At 44.1% G+C, this 25,411-nt stretch overlaps 1 protein-coding gene across 1 annotated transcript; it reads left to right on the forward strand.

Annotated features, from left to right (window-relative positions):
• The first annotated feature begins 2,380 nt into the window (after positions 1–2,380).
• On the forward strand, positions 2,381–23,809 carry COPS3 (COP9 signalosome subunit 3). The gene is made up of 12 exons (XM_061600423.1): positions 2,381–2,760; positions 9,267–9,396; positions 11,216–11,328; positions 11,429–11,478; positions 13,056–13,148; positions 14,219–14,398; positions 15,524–15,664; positions 16,051–16,224; positions 16,831–16,917; positions 17,454–17,567; positions 19,419–19,499; positions 23,478–23,809. The coding sequence occupies exons 1-12, from the start codon at positions 2,706–2,708 to the stop codon at positions 23,529–23,531; spliced, it is 1,272 nt and encodes a 423-aa protein (XP_061456407.1). The 5' UTR covers positions 2,381–2,705; the 3' UTR covers positions 23,532–23,809.
• Positions 23,810–25,411: the final 1,602 nt, after the last annotated feature.

The following is a 25,411-nucleotide window of genomic DNA, read 5'->3' on the forward strand; positions in this document are numbered from 1 at the left end:
GCTCTTATTTATTCATTTATTCATTCATTTATTAATTTGTTAGATTTTATATCCTGCCCTTCCTCCCAAAAGGGGCCCAGGGCAGCAATATTTCTTGGTTACATTTGCCTCCCCCCCCTTGTTAAAATTCAGACTGGAAGCTCCTTGAGGGAGGCAGACTACTCTTCAGAGAGCCCTGCTCCTTGATCATGGAATAACAATTAGAGGCAGAACAAGTTATATCCTAAAAATTATAATAACGAAAGCCACTTTTTCACAAAACCTTTCCTGGATCATAATTAGCCCACCAATTCTGCACTATATAGCCCTGAACTCAATTGACACTACGTCTTGGTCAAATCATGTTTCCTCTTTCGTGTTCTGAAACTAGGAGAATCAGGCTGCCTGCCCTACCCATCTTCCTTGTGTGTTAGAGTTCCTGACTGTCATTTCCTTGGAGGAGGAAGGCACCTGTGTGGGTAGCCATGCCCGCCTGTTGCAGCAAAAAGAATATTTGGGCATGTTAAGGGTTGTATTCAATATTAGTCCTACTCAGAGTAGACCCACTGAAATTAACAGATATGAGTAACTTAGGTACATTAATTTCAGGGGTCTGAGCAGAACTTAAGGCACATCCCAACTCGCATATGCCGGGCTGATGGGAATTGGATGCAGTGGATCTCCAGCTGAACCAGCTGGGTCCTGACTCAGGCTGGCTCAGCTGGCATAAGTCCCTCAACCTCACTCAGCTGGGGCCCAGCCAGCTAAGCCAAGACTGGTGCAAGTGGAGCTAGCGTAAGCTGGTGTAAGGCCCGAAAAAGGGGCGTACTGGGGGTGTGTTGGGGGAGGGACTGAGGTAAGGGGACTTGGACCACATCCAACTCGTGTTTGGAACTCTCCTGCAGGTTCCAATCCAGGCAAAAGTTACGCCAGGAAAAAGGTCAGTCTAAGTAAATAATTGCAATAGAAGTCAATGGAGAGAGCTTACTCTCTGGTAGGGGTACTTGGGAGAACAGGCTTATACTTTGTGGTCCCTGCACACAGCTCCCAGCTGAGCTGGCGTTCAGTCAGCCCAAAGAGTCCTGAAAAGCAATTGGATGTGGCACAACTTACACCGGCTTCCCTAGAGTTGGATTGCTCTGCCTGTTAGATAGAACCATAAATATATTATGGCAGATTTTGGTGTGTGTAGATTTGAGTTTGAATCCCCACGCAGCCATGAAGCTCACTGGGCGACCTTGGGCCAGTCACTGCCTCTCAGCCTCAGAGGGAGGCAATGGTAAACCCCCTTTGAATACCGCTTACCATGAAAACCCTATTAATAGGGTTGCCATAAGTCGGGATCAACTTGAAGGCAGACTATTTCCATTCAATCCACGAAACTTTATCCCATTATAAAAGTATTACATTTAGGAATATAGGAAGTTGCCTTTTACTGAGTCAGACCAGTAAACCTGGGACCTTCTACATGTTCAATCACTGAACTACGACCATTCCTGTTTTACTCTTTAAGGTACCACAAGACTCTTTGCCCTTTTTGATTATGCAGTTGTGTGATGCGCCTATGCACATTGAAATAAGAGCAAAAGCTAACAAAATGATAATGATGATGTGAAAGTGAGGCGATAAGCATGGTATCACCCAGTGTGGTGCCAATATAACTCTGAGGCACGCTGAGAAGACTCCGCTGGGGTGCTGCCAAGAATAATGTGCATGTGACATCACATCACGCCAGACATCAGGTTGGACCTTAGCAACCAGGCTGGGTTCACAGTGTATTCATACTGTATTTCCCCCCCCCAAGCGCGTTATCTGTTGTAGCTTTCCAGGGTCCCAGGGGGCCTTAAACCCCTTACTTCTTTGGGAGCAGGGTCCCCGTCTCCAGTATCTTACAAGTCAAGCAGCATGAAAGGGGAGCATGTTGGCCACCGAGAAGAATTTTCCAACATGCTTGACCTTTCCTGCTGATTGGAGCCAATCAGAGTGAAAGGAGATGAGTCAGCCACTGAGAAGACTCTTCCCGGAAGCTAACACATTCCCCTTTCATGCTTATTAGCTCCTAGGAATGCCTATTGTTGTGGTTGAATGCATTAAGAAGGACCTAATTCTCCACCCAGCAGCAAAAAAGAGAAAGGAGGGTGTGTGGCTGTGACTACCAATGAAGGGACCCTGCACTTCTGAATTTGCCACTGCACTACCGGTTGCAGCAAAGGCAACAAAGAGTTTTGTGGCAACCCCAAGACTCTTTGTTATGTTTCTGGTGCTTCTTGATGACGCTAATTGGAAAGCAAATAAAAGGGAGGTTGGGGGTGGTGGCAGGCTGGAGAAGCCACCCTCTTCTCGCTCCACCCCTCAGCAAGGCTGTTGCCGAGTCACAGCGAGGGGAAGAGGGAGTGAGAGAGAGTTGTGAGAGGAGGGAAAGCAGGGTGACTTGGAGACCGCTTCTGTTTACACCACCGGGAGGGTGACTTCCGGGTTGAGGGCCTGGAGAGGCAGTCCCCATGGCAACGGCCTTGCGAAGGGCCGCGTGAGCGGGCGCGCGCGGCGCCGGAAATGACGCCCGAGGAGCGCGGCCCCCCGCGGCCCGTCTGAGGCGGCGTCTGATTGGCCCGGCGCGGGCGGCGTCGCTGCGGCTGCGGCAGGAGCCCGAAGAGGCGACTTCCTTTCCCCGCTCCCCGGCTCGGGGCCCGCTCCCTCAAGCCCCGCGCCTCCCGAGAGCCGCCAAGATGGCGTCCGCCCTGGAGCAGTTCGTCAACAGCGTCAGGCAGCTCTCGGCCCAAGGTGACTGCCGGGCTGGGCTGGGCTGAGAGGCGACGCCGGGGTAGGGGGAGTCAGGAGGGAAGCCGGTCGAGGGCCGGCCCTGGTCGGGCGAGGGCCGCACGTGGGTGGGTGCCCCTGTAGCCGACAGCGAAGGAGGACCGGGATGAGGCAGAGGCCAAGCGTGGGGTGTGGGGGGCCAAGGCCAGACCCCACCCCCACCCCGTGGAGCAGCTCACTGGCTGCCTCGCAGGCCCTTTGGGGGGGAATGGGGGTGCCTGGCTGCGCATCTTCTGGTACACCCCGTGTACCGCTGGCTCCCTCACTTATGCGTTTAGGATTGTCAGGGCCTTACAGCTACCCCACCCCACTTTTATTTTTGCTTATTCATGATTTTAGGCTTTAAACCCCATACCTCCGAAGCACATTCAACCCCCCCCCGTTATTATGGGAACTGTAATTTACCCCTCACAGAACTTACCAGCACCCATAACAAACTACAGTTCTTGGGATTCTTTGGGGGAAGTTGAATGCTTTCAAGGTATAGGGTGCTAGTCCCGCTCAGAATAGACCCATTGAAGTTAATGGGCATGACTAATTTAGGTTCATTAATTTTAGTGAGTCTACTCTCAATAGAACTTAGTTGAATTCAACCCATAGTGTGAATGCAGCCTTAGATAAATTGACAGTGTGACCGCACTTGGAATACGCTGTATGCAGTTCTGGTCGCTGCACTTCAAAAAGGATAGGAAAGATCATCATCATCATCATCATTATTTTATTATTATTATTGTTATTGCCATTATTATATCCCACCTTTTCTCTAAAGAGCTCAAGGTGGAGTACATGGCTCTTCTCCCTCTCCATTTTACCCTTACAACAACGCTGTGAGGTTATGCTGACAGACTGTGACTGACCAAACGTCACCCAGCAAGCTTCATGGCTGATTTGGGATTTGAACCCTGGTCGCCCAGGTCCCAGTTCAACAATCTAACCACTATTGGCGCCCTGAATGGGCAGCAGCATGTTATTAAATGTGTCTGTTGGGACCCTGATCTTTTGCTGGAGACAATGGAGTGCTGCCCTGAAATTATGTCTGAGCAGTATGAAACCTAAAAATGCACATCCAGACCAAAGCTATCCTTTATTGTAAGAAATAGAGAGATAAAGAGACATAAAAATCACAATATTGTGTATGGTTCTGATCTCTGCATCTCAAGATAGGATATTGTATAGCTGTAAAGGGGGCAGGAAGGGGCAACCAAAATGATCAAGGGGCTGAAGAAGCCCCCCAGTAAGGAAATGTTACAACATTTGGGGCTTTTTAGTTAAGAAAAAAAGGCAACTGGGGAGGCACATGGTATTGAGGTTTTAAGGTTATTCATGGCGTTGAGAAAGTGTATGGGGAGACGTTTTTCTCCCACTCATAAATTCTAGAACTTGGGGTCTTCTAATAAACTGGAACGTTGGAAGATTCAAGACAGATAAAAGGAAGGGTTTTTTTCACATAGTGCATAGTTAATTTGCTGTCACAAGATAGCATTATGTTATCTCCAGTGTCTGAAGCACTTTGCCTCTGAATATCAGGTACAGGGAAGATATGAGCATGTTGTGCTCATATCCTGCTTGTGTCTCAGAGGTTGGCCATCCTATCTGGTTGGCTGCTGTGGGAAGCCAGATGCTGGACTAAATGGGTCTTTGGTCTGATCTAGCAGGTGTTTTCTTATGCTCTCATGATGATGCTGTAGTAAGAAACAATGGTGATTAATGCAACCTTGTAAACAAGCCCACTGGCATGACTACCCATAAAAAAACTTTTCTAGCTTGCTGGGGACCACAAAAAAGGGATGGAGATCTCTGGGTGGTTTTCAGTACAAGTCCTACTCAAGAGTAGACCCACTGAAGGTAATAGATAGGACGAAATTAGGTTCATTAATTTCTGTGGATCTGCTCTGAACTTAGTTGAATACACGCCTCTGTTCCTCCTTCGGCAGCCTGGATTTCTAGACTGGGCACAGGGGAGGTGGCTTCCCCTCTCTGGAAGGTTGCTTGGTTTGTATCTTTGGTGCAGAGGAATGATGGGGCATTCCATCTTTCTTTGGCCAACCTCTCCCTCGCCTGCACATAATTCCTTATTTGATACGGGTATCAGGCTAGTGCTTACATCAGGAATGGAGAACCTTTGGCCTTCCAGATTTTGCTGAGCTGCAGCTCCCATCAACCCCAGCAATCGTGGCCAATGGCCAGGGATGATGGAAGTTATAGTTCAGCAACATCTGGAGGGCCAAAGATTCCCCACCCCAAGCTTAAATACAAAGCTGTGATAATGTGTTCCAGGGCAAAGAAGGATACACATGTGAAAACCTGGTGCTTTGAAGAGTCATATTAAGAAGTGCAGAGATTCCTGCCCCACAAGGACCTTGCAGTCTAAACATTTTGACAGTGGGAAAGGAATCTTGGAGAGAGGAGGGTAGCAAGGAGAGAATGTGAGCAGTTACAAATCCTTGGATCTGTTTTTGAGACACAAACCTTGAGGAGGTGCCTTTTGAGGAAGGCTTTGAATCTGGAGGGAGAGAGATGGCACCATGTACCCATTCAGAGTGGGGCTTCAAGGCACAGGGGGAAACAAGGAAGAATGGATAGAGGCAAGGCCCAAATGGCCATCTTGCCAGAGGCCCCTTATATCAAGTTTATAGAGCATGTGGAAAACCCCACTACCATTTGTTATTTAAAGGTTTGGGTCTGCAGACAAGGCAGCGGGAGGGCATCAAAGCAAGCCAGCAAGCAAGCTCTACTCTAACACAGCTCTATTCTTGCTTGCTGTTCAAAACTTATTTCTGCATTTGCTCGGCAGTTGCTTAATCAAGGTTTTCCAAGGATAAGGCGTGCAATGCTATGTGTGTAGGAGCAAAGCTGAATACCTACACTTTCCTAAGTCTATAGAGTTTTTCAGGGTTAATTAGGAAACAGAGGTGAACTGTCCTGCAAGTTCTTTGAGACTCAGATTGACAGTTGTGGCAGTTGGAAAAGGGGTGCCATCATTTTGGGGAGGACAGTGAGGAGGGGTGAGATGTGTTGGGGAGCATGTATTTTACTGATGTGCTTGGTTTAAACAGCAGTGCAGAGCAAGGGGTGGGGAACTTACAGCCTTCCAGATATTGGTGGACTCCAACTCTGGTCAGCCTTTGCCAGCATGGCCTGTTGGTCAGGGATGATTGGATATAGTCCAGTTTCAGCTGGAAGGCCACAAGTTAGTCATCGCTAGTGTAGAGAAGCGTTTCTGTTATTTTGTCTTTCAGGAAGAAAAGAGTGTGTGTCTTGAAGAAAAAAGACAACTGATGCAGTCATTCTCTTTTTTGATTCCTGCCAATCGTGATACTCAGAGTTTTAGTGGCATCTTGCGCATGTCTCTTGTATTCTCCCAATGTGGGCTAATAGTGTTGATCTAACTGTAAAAGCTTTTAGTTGAATCAGAAACTCTGAGTCTGTTCCACATGCTGTAGGACAGGGGTTCCCAAATGTGTTCTGCGGACCACCAGTAGTCCACAAGCTTCATTCAGATAGTCTGCAGTGTCTGCGAAGAATGCTTATAATGTAATTGCTACAGCAGGCAGAAAAATCAGTGACGTGGTCTGTCAAGACCCACAGCAAGTGGTCCATGGGGTGGGGGGAAGGTTTGGGAACCAGTGCTGTAGAAGATCAGCTTGGTCTCCCCAGTGTTAGTTATGCCTTGCATGCATAGATTTTTTTCTTACTAGTGTCTGAAACGTACATTGTGGCACACTGTCTAAAGGTAGCTTCTATGCACTTGGCAAAGCAGTTGAGAAAATGTGTTGTAGGAGAATGATGGTAATTTATTTGGTTGAACCTATAGGGTTGCTTTAGCTCACAATCCTTTTTATTTCCAGTATTAGAATTCATAACTTGGTATGAGATTGAAAGCATTGGAATGGGCCGCACAGGGGTTTCTAAAACCTAACACACAGTTATTAATTTTTAGCACTAAAGTATAAGATTTTCTTCTAGGATCCCAATGTCACACCAGCTGCCAGTTCAGCAGATTTATTTATTTATTTATTGCATTTGTATACCGCCAAAGCTCTCTGGCGGTTTACAACAATTAATCACTGAAGATGTTGCACACACTAACGTGCACCCTGTTTTAGAGTGTGAATTGGGGCAAAAAGAAATTTTACAGTTACTTATCTTTTGTTAAAGTTAACTGGCACTAATGCTTCCAAATTTTTTTTTGACTAGGCAAGAAAAATACTTCAAATTTGTGGTCATCAGTTTTGAATATTGAACAAAACTGGGCTTTGTAGGTCCTAAATATACTCAGAGTTGTGTAAAAGTTTTCATGCTCCTAAAATTCTAGGTGTGTGGATGTTTGCATTTTAAAAAAATAAGCCCTGTTTTCTTGGATTCATGTTTTATTTTTTAATACATACATTGTATAGTACCAGTTGTCTGTATTGGGGAAAGGCAGACTTCAGGTTTGTTGGATTGACTTTTCCCCCCTAGATCCCTGAGATCCACCAACTGGAGCCAGATGTTTGCATATGGCTCAGTGGGGCAGATACACTTGAATATATGCTCTCCCCAGGATTTTTTTTTAAAACTAGAACGGAACCCTCAGCCTTTTCACATAAAAATCCACTCCTAGTTCCCCTCCAAATTTTCTTCATTTCAACAGCCAGTGAGAGAGACTTACCATTTGTGCCATCATTGAAATGCTTGGAAGTTTTTTTAATTTTGTTATTTCAACATACAAATTGTAACAGATTAATTTTTTAAAAAAAGGAAAAGAAAAAAGTTAAAAAGAAAAAATGGTTGTAAGTTGAAAATGCTCACTATTCCACTGCAAGCCACCCAGAGGTCAGCCGCTAGATCCCAACCTACTTTTTGCCCACCCCGGTCTATATAAATGCTTTGTCTGAGAAAAGAGTTGTACATTTTTTTTCACTAGGTGTCCTAGGATTTCAGCTGTGGTGCTGTCCATGGTATTGCTTTGGTCCTGGAGTTTTTAATTTCCTCCCCCCTCAACTTTGTTGTTTTAATCTGAAAGTTAAAGTCTCTGCAAGGATGCAGCAAAATTCAGAATAGATGACAAATCTACATAAGCTTGCACAGACTGATAGTTTTGCTTATTTAAAAGCTTGTAGATGGGGTAGCCAATGTGGTGCCCTCCAGTTGTTGTTGAACTTCAACTTCTGTCAGCTGCAGCCAGCATGCCCAATAGTCTGGGATGATGGGAGTTGTATTGCATCTGGAGAACACCACACTGGCTTCCCTTGTTGCATTCTTGCACTGGTCTTATTTTGGGAGCTTGCTGGACAATTTAAAAACACAGCTTGCCAGTAATGGCTGAAGTTCATTAGCAATAGACCCTTCACCCAAATTTCTGTGGCTAAGAACAGCCCTGTGGGATTGACCTGTTTCCTGCACTGCCCAACCAGATGCTTCTGGGAAGCCCTCAAGAGGGCGGGAAAGGAACAGCCCTCTCCCAATATTCTTTGGTAGACTGTTTCTGAACGCGGAGGCTCCTTGTAGCTAATACTCATTGATGGACCTCTCCCCCTCCATAAATCCATCTAATCCTTTTTTCAAGCTGGCTAAGCTAGTGGTTATTCCAACATCTTATAGCATTGCATTGTATGAACAGGGGGTGGACAGTTAATACCCCCTTTCTCTTGCACTTCCTTCCCCAGAGCTTTGAGCTTAGAAGTTCTGGATGGTGTCATGATGGGGGTGTGGATGGTGTTGAGTTAGGAGATGCACTGCTTTAGTACCAGGGAGGGAGGCATTTTCACATGGTGTCAGCAGAATACCCAAGGAGGATAGCACTGTTACCTGCAGCACCTATTAAAACACCTCTCTCTGTTGAAACAACCATTGCCACATTCCCGATAAGCATGCCAGCAACCGCTCTTTTGAGAACATTCTTCCAGCCCTGGCAAGAATCATTGCTCCTCTTCAGTAAGAGTCTTTTCATCACTCTGGGTGTACTTACACAGAACTAATAGATGCAAACAGGTTTACTCAAAATATAGCTAAGGGTCATTAGCAGGACCAACACTCACTTCTTTTCTCTCCTTCTCTCCTCTCTTTGGCTCTTTCTGGACTGTAACAGCACCTAACAAATAGGTGGTTCCTTCCCAACCCAGAGGAGAAGGGATATGCCCAAAATAAGTGGAATGGAATACTTTGTGCAAGTATATCTGTGATAATATTTCATGGGCCATGGCTCAGTGGTAGGGCACGTGCTGTGCTTGCAGTCGGTCGCAGCTTCAAGCCCTGGCTTCTCTGGTGAGGACTGGGCGTGACTCCTCTGTGAAACCCTGGAGAGCTGCTGCCAGTCAGAGTCAACAGTAGTGAGCAAGAAGAACCAAAGATCTGACTGTTGAATTCAGCCTCCTATGTTCCTACTGCTTGGTGTGACTTCAGAGGGCTGATAAGGGTGTGACTGGGAGGAATTCCTTTATATCCTTATTGTCTGAACTGAAGTGTAACAGCCCCTTTTCCTATTTCAGGGCAAATGACCCAGCTTTGTGAACTGATCAACAAAAGTGGAGAACTGCTAGCAAAAAATCTCTCTCACCTGGATACGGTGCTTGGTGCCCTAGATGTTCAAGAACACTCATTAGGAGTTCTTGCTGTCTTGTGAGTGACGCTTTCCTTCATTTGAATTTTTTGCTCTAGGTTTGAAAGGGTGCACGGCCTTGCTGTACGGGAGTATTTATATCTTCTGTATGAAGATTGCTTAATTGCTGTATTTCCATTGTAAGAAACGTTAGGCAATGTGAATTCAAGTGAGCATTAATTTTCTGTGAGGCATTCCTAGTCTGTATCAGGCCGTGCACTCAACAGACATATAGGCACAGTTGTGGTAGGAAAATGAGACGGAACTGGTTGCACTTGGTTCACTGTGAATCTTATAGCAAGAATGGCTGGTTGCCTCTGCTTCCCTTGCTTTGTTTACTTACCCTGTGTTGAATTTTTCGATTGTAAGCTCCTTAGGGCAAGGACCTTTCCTCTTATACTCAGATGCTGGTGGTGCTGCATAAATCATAATCACAGCACCTGTGGATATTTTCCCTCTCCTTTTTGTCAATGATATGTGGAAACCCCTTAGTGTTGTCAGCAACTGTACAGTTCAAGTGAATATAATGTTTTTATTTGTGTATTGATGTGTGATATGTTCAGTGAGGCTGGTTGGGTAACCTTTTTTGAAGGTCGAGTGGGGCTTAATGAATCTAAGCCTATGCACTGAGGCGCTTTTGAAAGGGTCTGCCAGCTCTCATTCCGAAGTAGGTTCATGCAGGCTTCCTGCCTTGCCTTAGGCAGATGACAGGAAACTTTTTGTCTGTCAGTAGAGAATGTGAGCATATTCAAGTGCCTCAGCTGTAAATGTAGCTCCTGTTGAGTTTCTCAAAATGCGTTGTGAATAAAGGATGTTGGGTTTTCTTTTTTCAAAGAGGTAGTTTCTTTAGTGGAATACAAGAATCTCAAACATCTTAAGTTTGAGGGCTTAAGAAAAAGCCACAGTTTGAACTGATTTGGTGTAATCGGAGGTATCTCACGTGGTCTCCCATCCAAAGGTAGAGCCACCTTAGGGCCTGATTCCCACATAATGCCGAGCCATGGTTTATTTAGCTAAAGTGTGGCTTGTCTGAACATCTGAGCCCAGTACACCAACCATGATTTGTTTTCTGGCATCAAATCACAACATGAAGCCATGGTTTGTTGTCTTATGAACTGTGGCTTGTTTTAACAGCCCTGCTTAACCATGGTTTCTTTGGCCCCGCCACCCCAGGTTCTTGCCAAGCTACAAAGGTGAGAGAAACTTGAAAACAACCCAACTTCAGAGAAACATGTCTGTGACATGACTTGCAGCTTGTTCCACAAGCTGTTTCTACAACAAATCATGGCTTGATCCAGCCTTTCAATTAAAGGTGTTCACCTTCCTTTATTGTTAAAGAATGGTCAATTTCAGGAAACAATTTCTTGTACACATAAAATGAGACCAGCCTCTGCTTAACCAGCCAACTGAGATGATCTTACAATTTTCTTCATCAGCAGCGTGGCAGTTCATGCATCTAGGACAAAAGATGGTAACCTCCCTATATAATGTCAAATCTTACTCATGTAAGCCCTCTTTACTTCTTTCCATCCCATCATGTTCAAAACAGACTGGCATGCAGCATAAACTTGGTGTGATATTCGTCTTTTGATTTGAGACTGTGTATCAACCAGCCTTCCCTAACCTGGTGCCCTCCAGATATGTTGGACTACAGCTCCCATCAGCCCCAGCCAGCACAGCTGATGGGAGCTGTAGTCCACAATATCTGGAGGTGACCAGGTTGGGGACGGCAGCTGGGTTTAACTACTGTCATGTTTTCCTGCAGCTTTTTAGAGTTGTATCCACCTTACATTTCAAGGGAAAGCACCAGACAAAATGTGTGTCTTGTTTCGTTTTCAGGTTTGTGAAGTTTTCTATGCCCAGCGTCCCTGACTTCGAAACGTTATTCTCGCAGGTTCAGCTTTTTATCAGCACTTGTAACGGGGAGCACATTCGATACGCAACGGACACTTGTGAGTTGGTTCAGCAGTCTTGCGTCTTCCCACATTTGACACGTTCCTTGTTTGCGGGTTCTCATTCCTTCTCTTTTCTTTCTTTCCTAACTGTCTCTAGTTGCTGGCCTGTGTCACCAGTTAACAAACGCCCTGGTGGAACGGAAGCAGGTAAACAAGCCCATACATGGTGTTTAGATTGTCAGATTGCTGGGCTAGCCATTGTTTTCTGGGGAACTAACTCTGCCCAAACTTCATGCGGTAACCTTCTCTCTTGGCCCACCTGTTGGCATGTGTGTGTTCATTTCTCTGTGACTTTTCATCCCCAGGGGAAGGGTTGAGTTGCACTATATGACCTTGCTGTTTTCAGACCAAAGGGGGCATCATTATGCTGACCAAGGGAAAGGAGCCTTGGGACAGGCAGGCTGTTTCCCCGGGGTTTCTGGTAACTGGGATACAAAAGGACCACCTTGCCCTACCACAGAGGCTCCCAAACTGTGGTCCATGTCATATCCATGTTAAATATTCCATGTTAAATATATACTGGGCCAAGTTCAAGGTTCTAGTTTTGGTGTACAAAGCCCTATACAGCTTGGGACCAGGATACCTGAAAGACCGTCTTACCCCTTATATACCCAGTCAATCACTGCGCTCTGCAGGCAAGGGCCTCCTGCAGATACCATCTTATCAGGAGGTCCATTCCGCACAACATAGGAAACGGACCTTTAGTGTGGCGGCACTGAACCTGTGGAACTCCCTCCCCTTAAATATTAGACAGGCACCATCTCTGTTATCTTTTCAGCACCTATTGAAGACCTTCCTCTTTCAACAAGCCTTTTAAGTAGAGACCTTATTCCAGTCTGCTTCTGTGTTGGAATTGCTTTTTAATATGTTTTTTAACCTTTTTAAAGGTATCTTCAAAGCTTTTTAAAAAATGTTTTTAAAGTTGTTTTGTTTTAATGTATTTTAAAGTCTGTTTTTATGACGTTTTAAAGTGTTTTTAGTGCTTTTGTTTGCTGCCCTGGGCTCCTGCTGGGAGGAAGGGTGGGATATAAATCAAATAATAAATAAATATTCATATTTACTTTCAATTGTGTTTTTATTGCTTCATTTATTTCTATTCTATGAAGTTGAAATTGTAATACAATAAGATATAATGCAAGAAATGAAAGGAGCAATAAAAACACAATTGGCTGTCATACTGCACTTAACACAGTGCATCACAATTTGTACAGGCACAAAAAAATCCTTAAGTGGTCCAGCAAGACCATCAAAGGTCCTGGGGAAAAAAGTGTGGGAATCGCTGCCATGCAGGCCTAGTAGATCACTAGGATCATCAAAGAGGCCTTGTTGATAATGTAGCAAACTCTGGAGTGTCATCTGGCAGCAATATGGAAGCAGGCCTTCCTCATGGTGGCGCCTACACTCTGGAGCGCCCTCCTCCCTGTTATTCGGGAGGCTCCGGTGCTTGAGCGCTTCTGCCATTTCATAAAAACTTCCTTTGCTTGCTCAGCCTTCCCTGACTGTATCTTTTTGCCCTGTTATCAGTGATGTTGATTTCTCTGTTTTAAACTGTTTTAACAGTTATTTCACGTTTTGTAAACCGCTTTGAGATTTCTTGTTTATGTAAGCGATACAGAAATATTATTAGATTAAATAAATAAAATTATTGGTGGTTCTTCATTTATAAGTGTTCCCACGAGTCCTTATGAAAACTTACTAATGGAGACCTGTCACATTTCTGACAGCCCCTGCGAGGAATTGGCATTCTCAGGCAAGCCATAGACAAGATGCAGATGAATACCAACCAGCTGACCTCAATACATGCAGATCTATGCCAGGTAAGGGGATCTAGAAGGTTAGTGGTTTGAGTACTTTGGTTTCAAGGGTTCTTGCAGTGCAGGAAGCTTTAACAAAACATCTTCAAGATCTGTTCTAGCCTTATATTCCAGTGAATAGGGTGAAATAAAAATAAACGTCCATCAAATTGTTTGCCAATTGCTGTGCTGCTTCAGAACTTCTGGGCAGCGGCGACCTTTCCCACAGCTCTCCAGAGCTCCTTCGAAAGCTGGTTGGTCACAGCAGGCAGTTGGTCAACAGTGACATGGTGTCTCCCAGTGTGGCTTTCACCTCAGGAGTGGAGAAGGTTGCATAGAGCAATAAAGTATTCCAGATGGCATTTTGTGCTGTCAGCAACCTAACCTGCATGCCTTGCGGCTTTGAGTAGCTGTGTGAATTGCCATCAAGTTACTTCAATATACTGAGGAGCTTGTTCCACCCCTCTTTCAGTCTGGCTCCAGAGATAAGAGGTAATCAGAGGATCTAGAATGCCATGCTTTAAACAAACAGAAAGCCTTATTGGAAAACTAGCATATTTAAACAAATGGTGCTTATGCACATTTGTATAATGTGTCTGTCCTTTGGTGGTTAGGTGTGCAATACTTACAATGTTTTGGCAAAGCCATGAATAGCAATGGAACTTTGCAGGCTTATAAGGTGGGAAAGTGGGAAGTTCTAAAACACCTTCTAAGTTAACCCATTTTTCTGAAATTGCAGTTATTCAAGCATTCTGATGAAGCCATTCACAGTTTTGTAAATGCAGCTGGAAACACCCCCTAATCTCTCCCTCTGACTACCCATCTGATGGTCCAGATTTCTCTAGAGGTCCTAATTATTATGGTTGTTTCACATTAGGGGGAATTTCACACAAGGTTATTTCACATGAGCAGGGGAACTGTACAGACACTACTAACATTTCATTCTGTGAGGTTTTGTAAATTAATGCTGCTTATGTTTTGCCATGATGTGCGATTAAAGCTCCGTTCTTCAAACAGTATTTGATTTGAAATGTTGAACAAAGGTTGCATGTGCAAGTGGCTGGCTTTTGTAACTCTGGCCTGTTTTGTTTTAGCTCTGCTTGTTAGCAAAATGCTTTAAACCTGCCCTCCCATATCTAGATGTGGACATGATGGATATTTGTAAAGAGAACGGGGCATACGATGCAAAGCACTTTCTATGTTACTACTACTATGGTGGAATGATATACACTGGGCTCAAGAACTTTGAAAGAGCGCTGTACTTCTATGAGCAGGTAACTTTTATTTCCAGTCTGTGTTGGAGAGCTCTCTATGCCACAGGTGGGATTAACTTGGGATGGAAGCAGATAAGTGTATAAAAAGTTACTAGACTTTGCCAGTCATTTTGGCCACAGCAAGAGCTTAAAAATAAAAAATAAACGTACTCAATTTACAAAATCCTCCATCCTCACCTAGAGGTGATTCTTACTCTCCACAACAGAATAGGCAAGTAACTATTTTCAAGCCTGTCGTTGCAGGCGTTCCACCTAACAGATGGTTGTGCCTAACAGATGGATTGATACTCAGCAGGGGCAGGGAACCTTTTTCAGCTCTAGAGCCCCATTTCCTTTTCTGGGCAGCTGTCCAGGGACCACATGCCAGTGGTGGGCAAAGCTAGAGGCAAAAGTAGACAGAGCAACCAATGTCAATGTTACTTTTGTACAATAGGCTAGCTTCTACACACACTTGCACAGCCCTCTCTGTCCTCCATCCAGACAAGCAAGAGGCATTATTGGAGCTCAAGGACGTGTTCTAGCAGGCACAATCACCAGGGGTGTGAAGTGGCGCCAGGGAGGGGTGTAGCCTGGGGAGAGTTTTGAGGCCAGATAGAGAGGCCTGGAAGGGTGCATTTATTTATTAAAGTATTTATAAGCCATACTTTTAATACAAGTACATCAGGATGGCTTACAACATACAAGACACAATAAAATAAAATAACATCATAAACAATAATAAAAGCATCAATAAATACTGCATTGGATAGAATCCCCTCTTATTTACACCTATTAAAGTGAAGAAACAAAGGACAGTGCTTGAGGAGTTCCCAGCTCTCATGGCTTGTTTCCCCCAAGCAAACCCCAGCTAGGAACCTAAGAACAAACACTGGGTTCAGATTGTGGTTTGTTTGGAGCACAAGAAAGCATGAGTGCCAGTTTGCAAGTAGAACCGCTTTGTGGGTTGCTTCGCCACTGGAGGAGCAAAGTGGGAGAGCTTGAGGATAATCTTGACCGTGGTTTATAGCTTAGTATTGCATCCAGATGTGGCCTATGGGAGGAGGAGATTTTTGTTTGTTTACTTGTTTGTGCTGGTTCTCATTTCCTTTCTTATTTTGTTTCTTTCCTACCCTTTCTTTTGCTCAGGCTATAACGACTCCCGCCATGGCAGTCAGTCATATTATGTTGGAATCTTATAAAAAGCATATCCTAGTTTCATTGATACTACTTGGCAAAGTGCAGCAACTGCCGAAGTATACCTCCCAGATAGTGGGCAGGTTCGTTAAGGTAAGACTCCAAAAATCAAATTATTTTTTTAAAATCTGGCAAAGCTGTGAAGTTGGGCTTGTGTGTTTTCTCTCCCGCTTTTTAAAAAGTAAAGAGCAGGTTTTGGGGAATAGTAGAATCATTCCAGTTTATTAGGAGAGAAGGTGTAGCATAGCAGTAGAACCATCTTTGCAGACAAGGTCCCTTGTTCAATCCGTAGCATCTCCAGCTGAAAATGATAGCAGGTGTCTTCCAGTCAGAGTAGGCAACACTGGGCTAGATGGCCTTGGAATAAGGCAGCTCTTGAGATTGCTGCTTCTTTTTATTTGTGTGTGTGTATGGACTCATTGGTGTTTTGAGTTGCCCTTCTCTGCACTTTTAAAATCTGTTTTGTTTCCTCATTGCAGCCACTTAGCAATGCCTACCATGAATTAGCGCAAGTGTATGCAACCAATAAGCCCTTGGAGCTGCGAAATCTGGTGAGCAAGCATAGTGAGACGTTCACCAGGGATAGTAATATGGGTTTGGTGAAGCAATGCTTGTCGTCTCTCTATAAAAAGAACATTCAGAGGCTAACTAAGGTGAGGCATTCTTCTCCCAGGCGTTTTAGCATGTGTTTCAAATTGTTTTTATATTGTTTTAAATTTTAAAATTGTGTTTCAAATTGTTTTTATATTGTTTTAAATTTTAAAATTGTGTTTTAAATTGTTTTTAAAATATGTGTTTTAAATTGTATATTTGTTTTAATGTTTTTGATTGCTGTAAATGGCCCAGAGGGCTTCGGCTATGGTGCGGTATACAAGTGCAATAAATAAATTTAGCATACTCTCTTCTGCATGTAAGGCACTTAGGACTGTGGGTCAGAACAGGTTTTGCACCCATTCACTGGGTGTTCTCATGAGTCCTTGGGAATGTTACGCAGGTGTGTCCTACTGAAGGTCTTCCATCATACAGCAAAATTTTGTGGCCGGTTCACATGGATGCTTCATAAGCAGTAGTCTAAAATGGCTCCTGCTGGCAAAATCATGCTCATGGCTTCTGATTATTCTGGCTTCTGTCGTTTGTGCTGCAAGGTATAGTTTCTAGTGTACTCAACAGCATGCTAGTCCCCATGGGAATGAGGAAGGGGTTGCAGAAAACAAGGGCTTTTAGATCTCTAATGGTTTTTCTCTGCTTCTGAATTTCAGACATTTTTAACACTGTCGTTACAAGACATGGCAAGTAGAGTGCAGCTATCGGGGCCTCAGGAAGCAGAAAAGTATGTCCTTCATATGGTAAGGAATGTGACTTTTGATGAACAAAAAGTCTAGTCAAATCAGGTTTATTTGAATGTCCCTTTCCCCCATATATTGCATTCAGAGTGGTTTCCGACTAATACAAATATTTAATTATCATGCCTCACAATATTCAGGAGCAATCAAGTACAAATACTTAGAACTAGAGACAATTGAAAGCAGTCATTGTCAATCAGTACAATATGGTAATATTCAATAGTCCCAACAATTCATGTTACCAGGATAGGCAACATTATAATGATAGCATTAACTGACAAATTGAAATGCATTGATCCAAAAAGGTTAGTAGTTTCTTGTTTTGGAGATCACACATTGCTGGCTGTGAGAGAGAGCTGGCTTCCCCCTGTGAGTTAAGTGGCAGGGTAGATAGGGCCATTTGGAGGGTCTCGGTAGGGTGACACAGGCACCTTGAAACAGGAACAGTGTCGAATTTGTTGCCTGGATGAGGTGTTACTGACGTTACCAAACATGTCATCGTGGCCCCAAACAATAAGACACTTAATTTTTTTTTTCAGATAGAAGATGGTGAAATCTTTGCAAGTATTAACCAGAAAGATGGTATGGTTTGTTTCCATGATAATCCTGAGAAATACAACAATCCAGCTATGCTTCACAACATTGATCAGGAGGTAAATTGCCCTTCTCATTCACCTTGGTTGTGCTTGATGTGAGCAGCACAATGAGAGGATAGCGAGGGGACCGAGCTGCTTCAGATTGCTGGTAGGGAAAACAGCATTTCTACATGCTCCTCCATGTTATGAATTCCCTGCAAATTAGAAAAACGAAGAAACACCTAGTGCACCACAGAGCTGGCGCCATTCACTGCTGTGCTCGCTTTCTAATTGCAGGGAGGTGTTTTTGTTTTGTTTTTAACGTACAGGACAGAATTGAAAAATGTGATCCTTCTGCCTGCCTGTCTGCAGTCTGAAGTGGCATAGTTCAATCTATCCTTACCCTCATTCTGCTGCATGGGTAGAACAAGCCTCAGAATCTGCTTCCAGCCTCGTTGTTGAAGTCCTTGGGATTAATTCAGGCAGTGAATTGGTGGAAAGCAGGCACTTAAAATTGTTTCTGCTTATAGCTACAAGGCAAGGCTCTGGTATTTTAGACATGAGAGAGTTAAACTGCACAGGCTGTGCGTGTTCACTCAGAAACTTACTCCCAGGTATGTGCATGTAGGATTGCAGCCCTAATGCAACCATGGGCAACAGTAAATTGCATCCAAGGGAGTGAGCAGGGTGGCAAAAAAGGGACAGAGCACTCTGCTTCTCCGTCAGCAGCCCATTGCTCTTCTAGCAATTTTTACTTTTTTACTCATCTCCTTTTTACTAATCAGAAGGGCTGTCAAAGGGGCACGGAGCCCATCACCCCACCTTCGATAGCCCCCCCCCCCATGAGTAAAAAGCAGGTGAGTGTAAAAAAATAGAAGGTTCAGGGTAATAACTTTCGTAGGCTTGTTTACAAGGCTGCCCAGTCAGTGGGTATGAGGCAATAAGGATTAAAAATCGCAGCTCTGTAGCCTGTGCGTGCGAGGGGAAAGATGGAAGGGAAAATGAGACTGAATAGCTCAAACTGGGATCTTGAAAACTTTGATCGCAGGGCAAGGATGCTGCTGAACAAGAGTGGTCAGGCTTCTGGCTTCTTATTTGTTTATTAATTTAGATTTGCCAGTTTCCCAGTGCAAAGTAGTGTCTGGGGTCAGATTGCCATTGTTAAGCAATTGGGCATCAAGGGACCTTTGCCAGTCTCCTGCAGACCATCCAGGGATCTGTCAACAGGTTCCAGTCTACCTGCTGTGTCTCTTCCTGCCGTAGAAGCAGCAGAGGGGAGGGGCCAAATTCCTTCCTTGTCTTTAATTGCTACGCGTTTGTATTGATTGGGGCTTTGTACAGTGGTAACTTTCTGTTGGGGCCAGCAAAAAGGCAAGATAACAAACGTATTCAATAAGCAGGCCTCTTCTTTTTTCCTTGCTGCCCCCACCCCACGGATGTCTGGATTCTTACCAGCAAACACTTCTTTGGAACTATGCCCAAATCTATAACGCAGTATTGTTGCTGCTGCTGCTGCTGTTGCTGTTATAATTAATTTTACCTGAAGGTCTCCAGGTGACGTTCAACACATTTAAAAACATAAATAAATACATTATACCAGAAAAACAACAAAACAACCCCCATAACATTCTCAGGAAGCTTTCACAGCACACTGATAACAAAAACATCATCATCTCGGTCTGTCAAAAGCCAGAGAAGTTTTTCCCTGGCACTGAAAAGATGTCAATGAAAGTGCCAGAAGAACCTCACTGGGGAGAGAGAGCCTTGAAGTGAATTGCATGCAAGAGGATAGTTTAAAATGGCTAGCGTCTAGATTCCTAAGAGCCTTTACGTGCCCATGCCTAAGAATCCCAACGCTGGCCTGACAATATGGCTTTAATTCTTAGACTAACTAACTGTAGCTGTCCTGTCTAATATGACCCTCCTTAGATGCTGAAATGTATAGAGCTTGATGAGAGACTGAAAGCCATGGATCAGGAGATCACTGTGAATCCTCAGTTTGTGCAGAAGGTAAGTGGCAGAATTAAGCTCTGTGTGGCCTTTTTAAGCTATATGTGTGCAAACCAAATGCTAAACACACAATGAAATTTCTGCACTGTAGAAAATAGATATGTAATTGTTCTTATTTTTTTACATATCTTTTTTTCATTCATCATGTTATAAAACCAGCACCCCTTATGATCAGAAAACAGTTCATTGTTACTTAACATGGGGATTATTTCATTTCCACCCCCTCCTCTTCATAGAATCATAGAATAGTAGAGTTGGAAGGGGCCTATAAGGCCATCAAGTCCAACCCCCTGCTCAATGCAGGAATCCAAATCAAAGCATTCCCGACAGATGGCTGTCCAGCTGCCTCTTGAATGCCTCCAGTGTTGGAGAGCTCACTACCTCTCTAGGTAATTGGTTCCATTGTCGTATGGCTCTAACAATTTCTACCTTACACATAAGGCCCAGTGGTGCTATTTTCTATTTTACTGGGGATGTTTCTCTTTTTTGGGGGGGGGGATGGCTTTGCTCTGTTATCCAAAAATTACCACTGTTTTCATTTGGCCAAAATATAAGTAAGAAATTACTTAAGTCAATTATGGTGTTTAGAAAATAAAATAAAATCGCATGGTAAAGCCCATGGAACGATACTTGTTTAAGAAGGCAGGATCAGAATCTCTCACCTCGTGGCCAGACCTGAGTGGATGAGGAGAAAAGGAAAGCACTAGCACAGGAACAAAGCAAAGCAGAAATCTGAAAGGACACGTGAAACCACCAATGAAGCCCTACGTGTTATAGAGCTAGAGACACGGTGGTGGTTTAGCATACAACACACTTGCGTACAAAGGGCGCTTCCTTATACCAGATCAGGCTCTGCTGGCCCTGCACTGCCTCCTTTGACTGGCAGCGGCCCTTTGGGTCTTATTCCTTCCTCTTGCAACAAGCCTTTTAAGTGGAGACCTTATCCCAATCTGTGTTTGCGTTGGAATCGCTTTCTAATATGTTTTTAAACCTTCTTTTTTAAAAAATAAATGTTTTTAAAGCTTTTTGAAAAATGTTTTTAAAGATGTTTTGTGTCAATATATTTTAAAGTCTGTCTTTATGACGTTTTAAAGTGTTTTTAGCAAGGCTGTGGAGTCGGTACGCCAAACCTTCGACTCCGACTCCACCCAAAATTGCTTCCAACTCCACAGCCCTGGAAAGGGCTGTAAATGTCTTTTTAAATTGGAAGCTCTCATAGGAGCATTTTTATCGCTGCCTGAATATGCGCTGATCTTGGCATCACAGCATTTGTCTTCGTCTGGGTCCTGTGTCAAACTGACACACAAAATGTTTCCCATCTTGAGTTATGGTGAAATGCTCAACTACAGCTGACTTCATGGGAAGCTTCTTTGACATTTTGAATTTATATTTTTAAAAAATTGTCAATCAAAATTTATTTTGAAGTTGGAGTCGGTACATTTCTACTGACTCCGACTCCACCCAAAATTGCTTCCCACTCCACAGCCCTGGTTTTTAGTGCTTTTGTTTGCTGCCCTGGGCTCCTGCTGGGAGGAAGGGCGGGATATCAATCAAATAATAAATAAATTCCTCTTGTTTGCCACCTGATCCTGTTAACTGGAGTTGCCTGCAGGGCTTGAGGCTGGAGTGTTCTGCACACACAGCATGTGTTTTACTATTTGGGGAAGGAACTTAGCTCAGTGGCAGAGCACCAGGCTTGCATGCAGAAGGTCCCAGGTTCAATCCCCGGCATCTACAGGTAGGGCTGGGAGAGACCCCTGCCTGAAACCCTGGAGAGCCGCTGCCAATCAGTGTAAACACTACTGAACTAGATAGATAGTGGTCTGACTTGGTATACGGCAGCTTCCTGTGTTCCTTTTGACCTACAACCGCTCTCCTGTACATAGTCTTGAATGCAGGATTGCCTTCGCTGTCCTTTTTAAGACATTGGTTCACTTTATTAGTTATGGAAAGGTCCTCCTGAATTGAAACATGTTGGGCAAGCGGCTGAGGGGAGTCTTCTGTTGTTGGGTATATAATCAGGACTTGAAAGGCAGCAACTTAAAATGACAAATAGTCTTGAGCAGGGCTGAGGAACCTGTGGCCCTTCTAGATGGTTTGGGGACTCCCATCAGCCTTAGCTAGAGATGTGAAGGCCCAGGGAAAAAAAGCAGAATTTTTTTGGGGGGGGGGTGAGGGAGAATGTGTTTTTTCCCCCGAAGCCTTTTTTGTTTGTCCGTTTTTCTGAAAAAATGGAAAGGGGGGGGGGGGGACACGTGTTTTTCCGGAAATTTTCCTGGGCCTTCAGTCTCTAGTCCCAGCCAGCATTGCCAATGATCAAGTACTCTTGGATGAAACAGATTATCATGACCCATTCAAATCTGGGTTCAGGCCTGGTTATGGGACTGAATTGGCCTTGGTCGCCCTGATGGATGACCCTTATTAGGAAAAGGATAGGGGGAGTGCGACCCTGTTATTCTTACTTGATCTCTCAGCAGCTTTTGATACCATTGACCATGATATTCTTGTGGGCTGACTTGGTGAGATGTGTATTGGAGGCACTGTTTTACAGTGGTTCCGATGCTATCTCCAGGGTCGTTTGTAGAGCATAGCATTGGGTGATTGTCTTGCGGCCCCCTGGTAGTTGTGCTGTGGGGTGCCGCAGGGTACCATCTTGTTCCCAATGCTGTTTAACATCTACATGAAGCCTTTGGGAGCGGTCATCAGGAGATGTGAAGCAAGGTGTCATTTCTCTATAACATCTGAATTGGGAAAGGCTGTGCAAGCCCTGGACTAATTTATAGACTTGATGGTGGGATGGATGAGGGCCAGTAAACTGAGTCTGAATCCTCGCAAGATGGAGGCGCTGTGGGTTGGTGTTCCCAAGTTCGGATAATTGGTCAGTTGCCTGCTTTGGATGGGGTCATACTCCTTCTGAAATAGCAGGCTTGTAGTCTGGGGGTGCTCCTGGATCCATCTTTGTCACTGGAGGCTCGAGTGACCTTAGTGACTAGGAGTGCCTTTTACCAGTTTCAGCTTGTAAGACAGTTGTGGCCGTTTCTGGACCGGGATAGCCTGACCACTGTTGTCCATGTACTGGTAACCTCCAGGGTGATAACTGTCATGTGCTCTATGTGGGGCTGCCTTTGAGGTTGGTCCAGAAGCTTCAGCTGGTGCAAAATGCAGCAGCACAGCTGCTCACCGGGGCAGGGTATCACCAACATGTCGCCCTGCTGCTGAAAAAATGGCACTGGCTGCCCTTAGCTACTGGGCCACGTTCAAGGTTCTAGTTTTGGTGTACAAATCCCTATGCTTCTTGAGACCAGGATACCTGAAAGATCGTCTTACCTCTTATATACCCAGTCAATCACTGCACTCTGCAGGTGAGAGCCTCCTGCAGATACCATCGATCAGGAAGTCTGTTCCGCACAACATAGGAAGCGGACCTTTAGTGTTGTGGCACTTATACTTTGGAATTCTCTCCCCTTAAATATTAGACAGATGCCATCTGTTATTTTTTCAGTGCCTACTGAAGACCTTTCTCTTTCAACAAGCCTTTTAAGTAGAGACATCCCAGTCTGTGTCTATGCTGGAATTGCTTTTAAGTTGTTTTTAAAGTTGTTTTTAGGGATGTTTTCAAGATGTTTTGTTTCAATATGTTTTAAAGTCTTTTGTTTTTGAGATTTTAAAGTGCTTTTAGTGTTTTTGTTTGCTGCCCTGGGCCCCTTCTGGGAGGAAGGGCGGGATATAAATTGAATGAATGAATGAATGATCAGGGATGATGGGAGTTGTTGTCCAGCAATATCTTGATGGCTATAGGTTGGGGAAGGCTGCTGTAGAGGATCTTTGCTGGATGCTAGAAATGTATTTAACTTCTTGATTTTAATCATCTGATACTATATTGTTTCCATTAAGCTGCACAAAAGCAAGCCTTAACTCTCCATGTACTTGTCTTCTTGGAAATAGTATTAACTAAACAACTTTCTCCTTCCTTGACAGAGTATGGGCTCCCAGGAAGATGAATCAGGAAGCAAACCATCCAGTTATTCTTGAAAATCACAATTTGCTTGCGACTTTGATGTAGAGCAACAAAAAAACAAAAAAGCTAAAGTGAACCACCTTTAGGATCTGAGTGTTAAAAAAAAATAAAAAATCAGAAAGCAGAGAACTGACTGTTTCACCTGGACATTGAGCAAAATTAAAATGATGTCTTCTCAGTACTGTGTGATTTCAAAAATATTCTCTGCAAAGAAAGGAAAAATCTCATTCTGTTGTGGATTTATCTTGAGGTTAACATCGTTACTGCATTAAATAATTTACTTTTTGTTTTACTTGGCTTTGTTTCCATAATGGCCCTTTTTTCCTTCCATGGAACATTCAGAAAGTTTGCTTGTGTTGCTTATTCAGGGAGCAAGGGTAGCACGTTCAGATTACTGACAAGACAGGGCTAAAAGCATTTTTGCTTCATTTGTTTAAAATACAGTCTTGTGAGAGCTTTGTGTATGAGCAGGATAGCTTATTATTAAAAGTGGGGGGAATGGTTTATTACCACCACCACCACCCCGTCAGCCTAATTAAACTGACACATGCTTTTATTTGGTGGTGGCTGTAAACTAGATTAAAGACTGGCAAGAAATCCGGGAGGAAACTGAAAATTTGCCATCTATTGTACTTGCTGTACCCACTTCCAAAGTAGTGGAGCTGGCCTGATTTTAGACTATTTGACCTAGGAGCCTGTGAACTAGCCTCTGGATGACTAGCAACTACTGGCTCTGGTTGCTACTGCCAACTGTAGGGCCCCTTCCTGCCCTCTCAGTGAAACTCCTGCTGCCATGACCACCCATCCCAGCTCCACCTGGCCTGTTCAGGAGGTAGAGAGGAGGAACAGAGGCGCTGCTGTGGTCCTGTGTCAGCCAGTATATTATAGGACACCTCTTTTAAGTACGAGAGTGTGAAATTATTTCATGATCTGCAAGAATAAAGGCCTATCTTAACTGTACACACCCAAAATTAGTCCAGTGAAGTTACCCCAATGTGTTTTAGAATTGGTCACTGTGATCTGCTCTGGCATGGAAGGTCCGAGTGTCTACAGTTTCGCTGGCTGGCATAGTGCCCCTATATTCTAATGCATTTCGGTGGAGGGAAAGTGGTGTCTGCATGCATACAGTCCTTCAAGCCGTGGCTCCTTTGGTGATGCAAATTGTGACACTTGTATGCGCTGAGAGGAAGTGTGAGCTCTGGAAAGGGCTTTTCAGCGCATGTAACATTTGCAGCTGTGGGGTGGGCGTGAGTACCTACTCCTGCAGTAATCTTCGTAAGAGCGCTTCGTGTGTGTCCTTAAACAGCTTACAAAACCTGAAATGGGATGTAGCTGTGTTTTGGAAAGCGGAATCTATAAAATGTTTATTTTGCACTGAGAGAAGCTGTTGTGGCACTTTATATTCCTGAGTTAGGAAATGGGCATGACATTTAATATTCACATGCAATTTTGTGAGTGTGTGCGTGAAGAAGAATACAGGTTACAGTATTTTTTTTTAAATTATTTGTTGGCTGTGAAATTCTCTTGTCCAGTCCATTTTTTTAAAAAAAAGAGATTTTTTGGGGGGGAGGGTTAGTCCAAGAGCTCTACAAACACACATGCATTTGCTTACGAAAAGAAGCAAGTTGTGCTTGCTTGGGGGCTTTTAAAAACCACCACATCAGTGTGAAACTGCTAGAGTCCTCTTGGGTTAAATTGAATGCATGCTTAGTGTGGGCCAGCAGTTGTTAAACAGCAGGTACAGCTCCCTTCCTTGCCCATCCATCCCCCCAAGGAACTTGAAGACTGCATTCAGAGCATTTTGAAGATTGGTGTTGGACAGGCATTCTTTTATTCGTGGTGGAGGCCTAAAGGCAAAAAAAGCTTGAAAACGTTGCTTTTGGTTAAACGAGAC

The sequence above is a fragment of the Rhineura floridana genome, chromosome 17 (genome assembly GCF_030035675.1).
Source record: "Rhineura floridana isolate rRhiFlo1 chromosome 17, rRhiFlo1.hap2, whole genome shotgun sequence".
NCBI classification, from domain to species: domain Eukaryota; kingdom Metazoa; phylum Chordata; class Lepidosauria; order Squamata; family Rhineuridae; genus Rhineura; species Rhineura floridana.

Coding starts and splice junctions, on each gene's coding strand:
- COPS3 (XM_061600423.1), top strand. CDS start 2,706: ATGGCGTCCGCCCTGGAGCAGTTCGTCAACAGCGTCAGGCAGCTCTCG. Junction 14,399..15,523: donor CGCTGTACTTCTATGAGCAG/GTAACTTTTATT, acceptor TCTTTTGCTCAG/GCTATAACGACTCCCGCCAT. Junction 15,665..16,050: donor TAGTGGGCAGGTTCGTTAAG/GTAAGACTCCAA, acceptor TCCTCATTGCAG/CCACTTAGCAATGCCTACCA.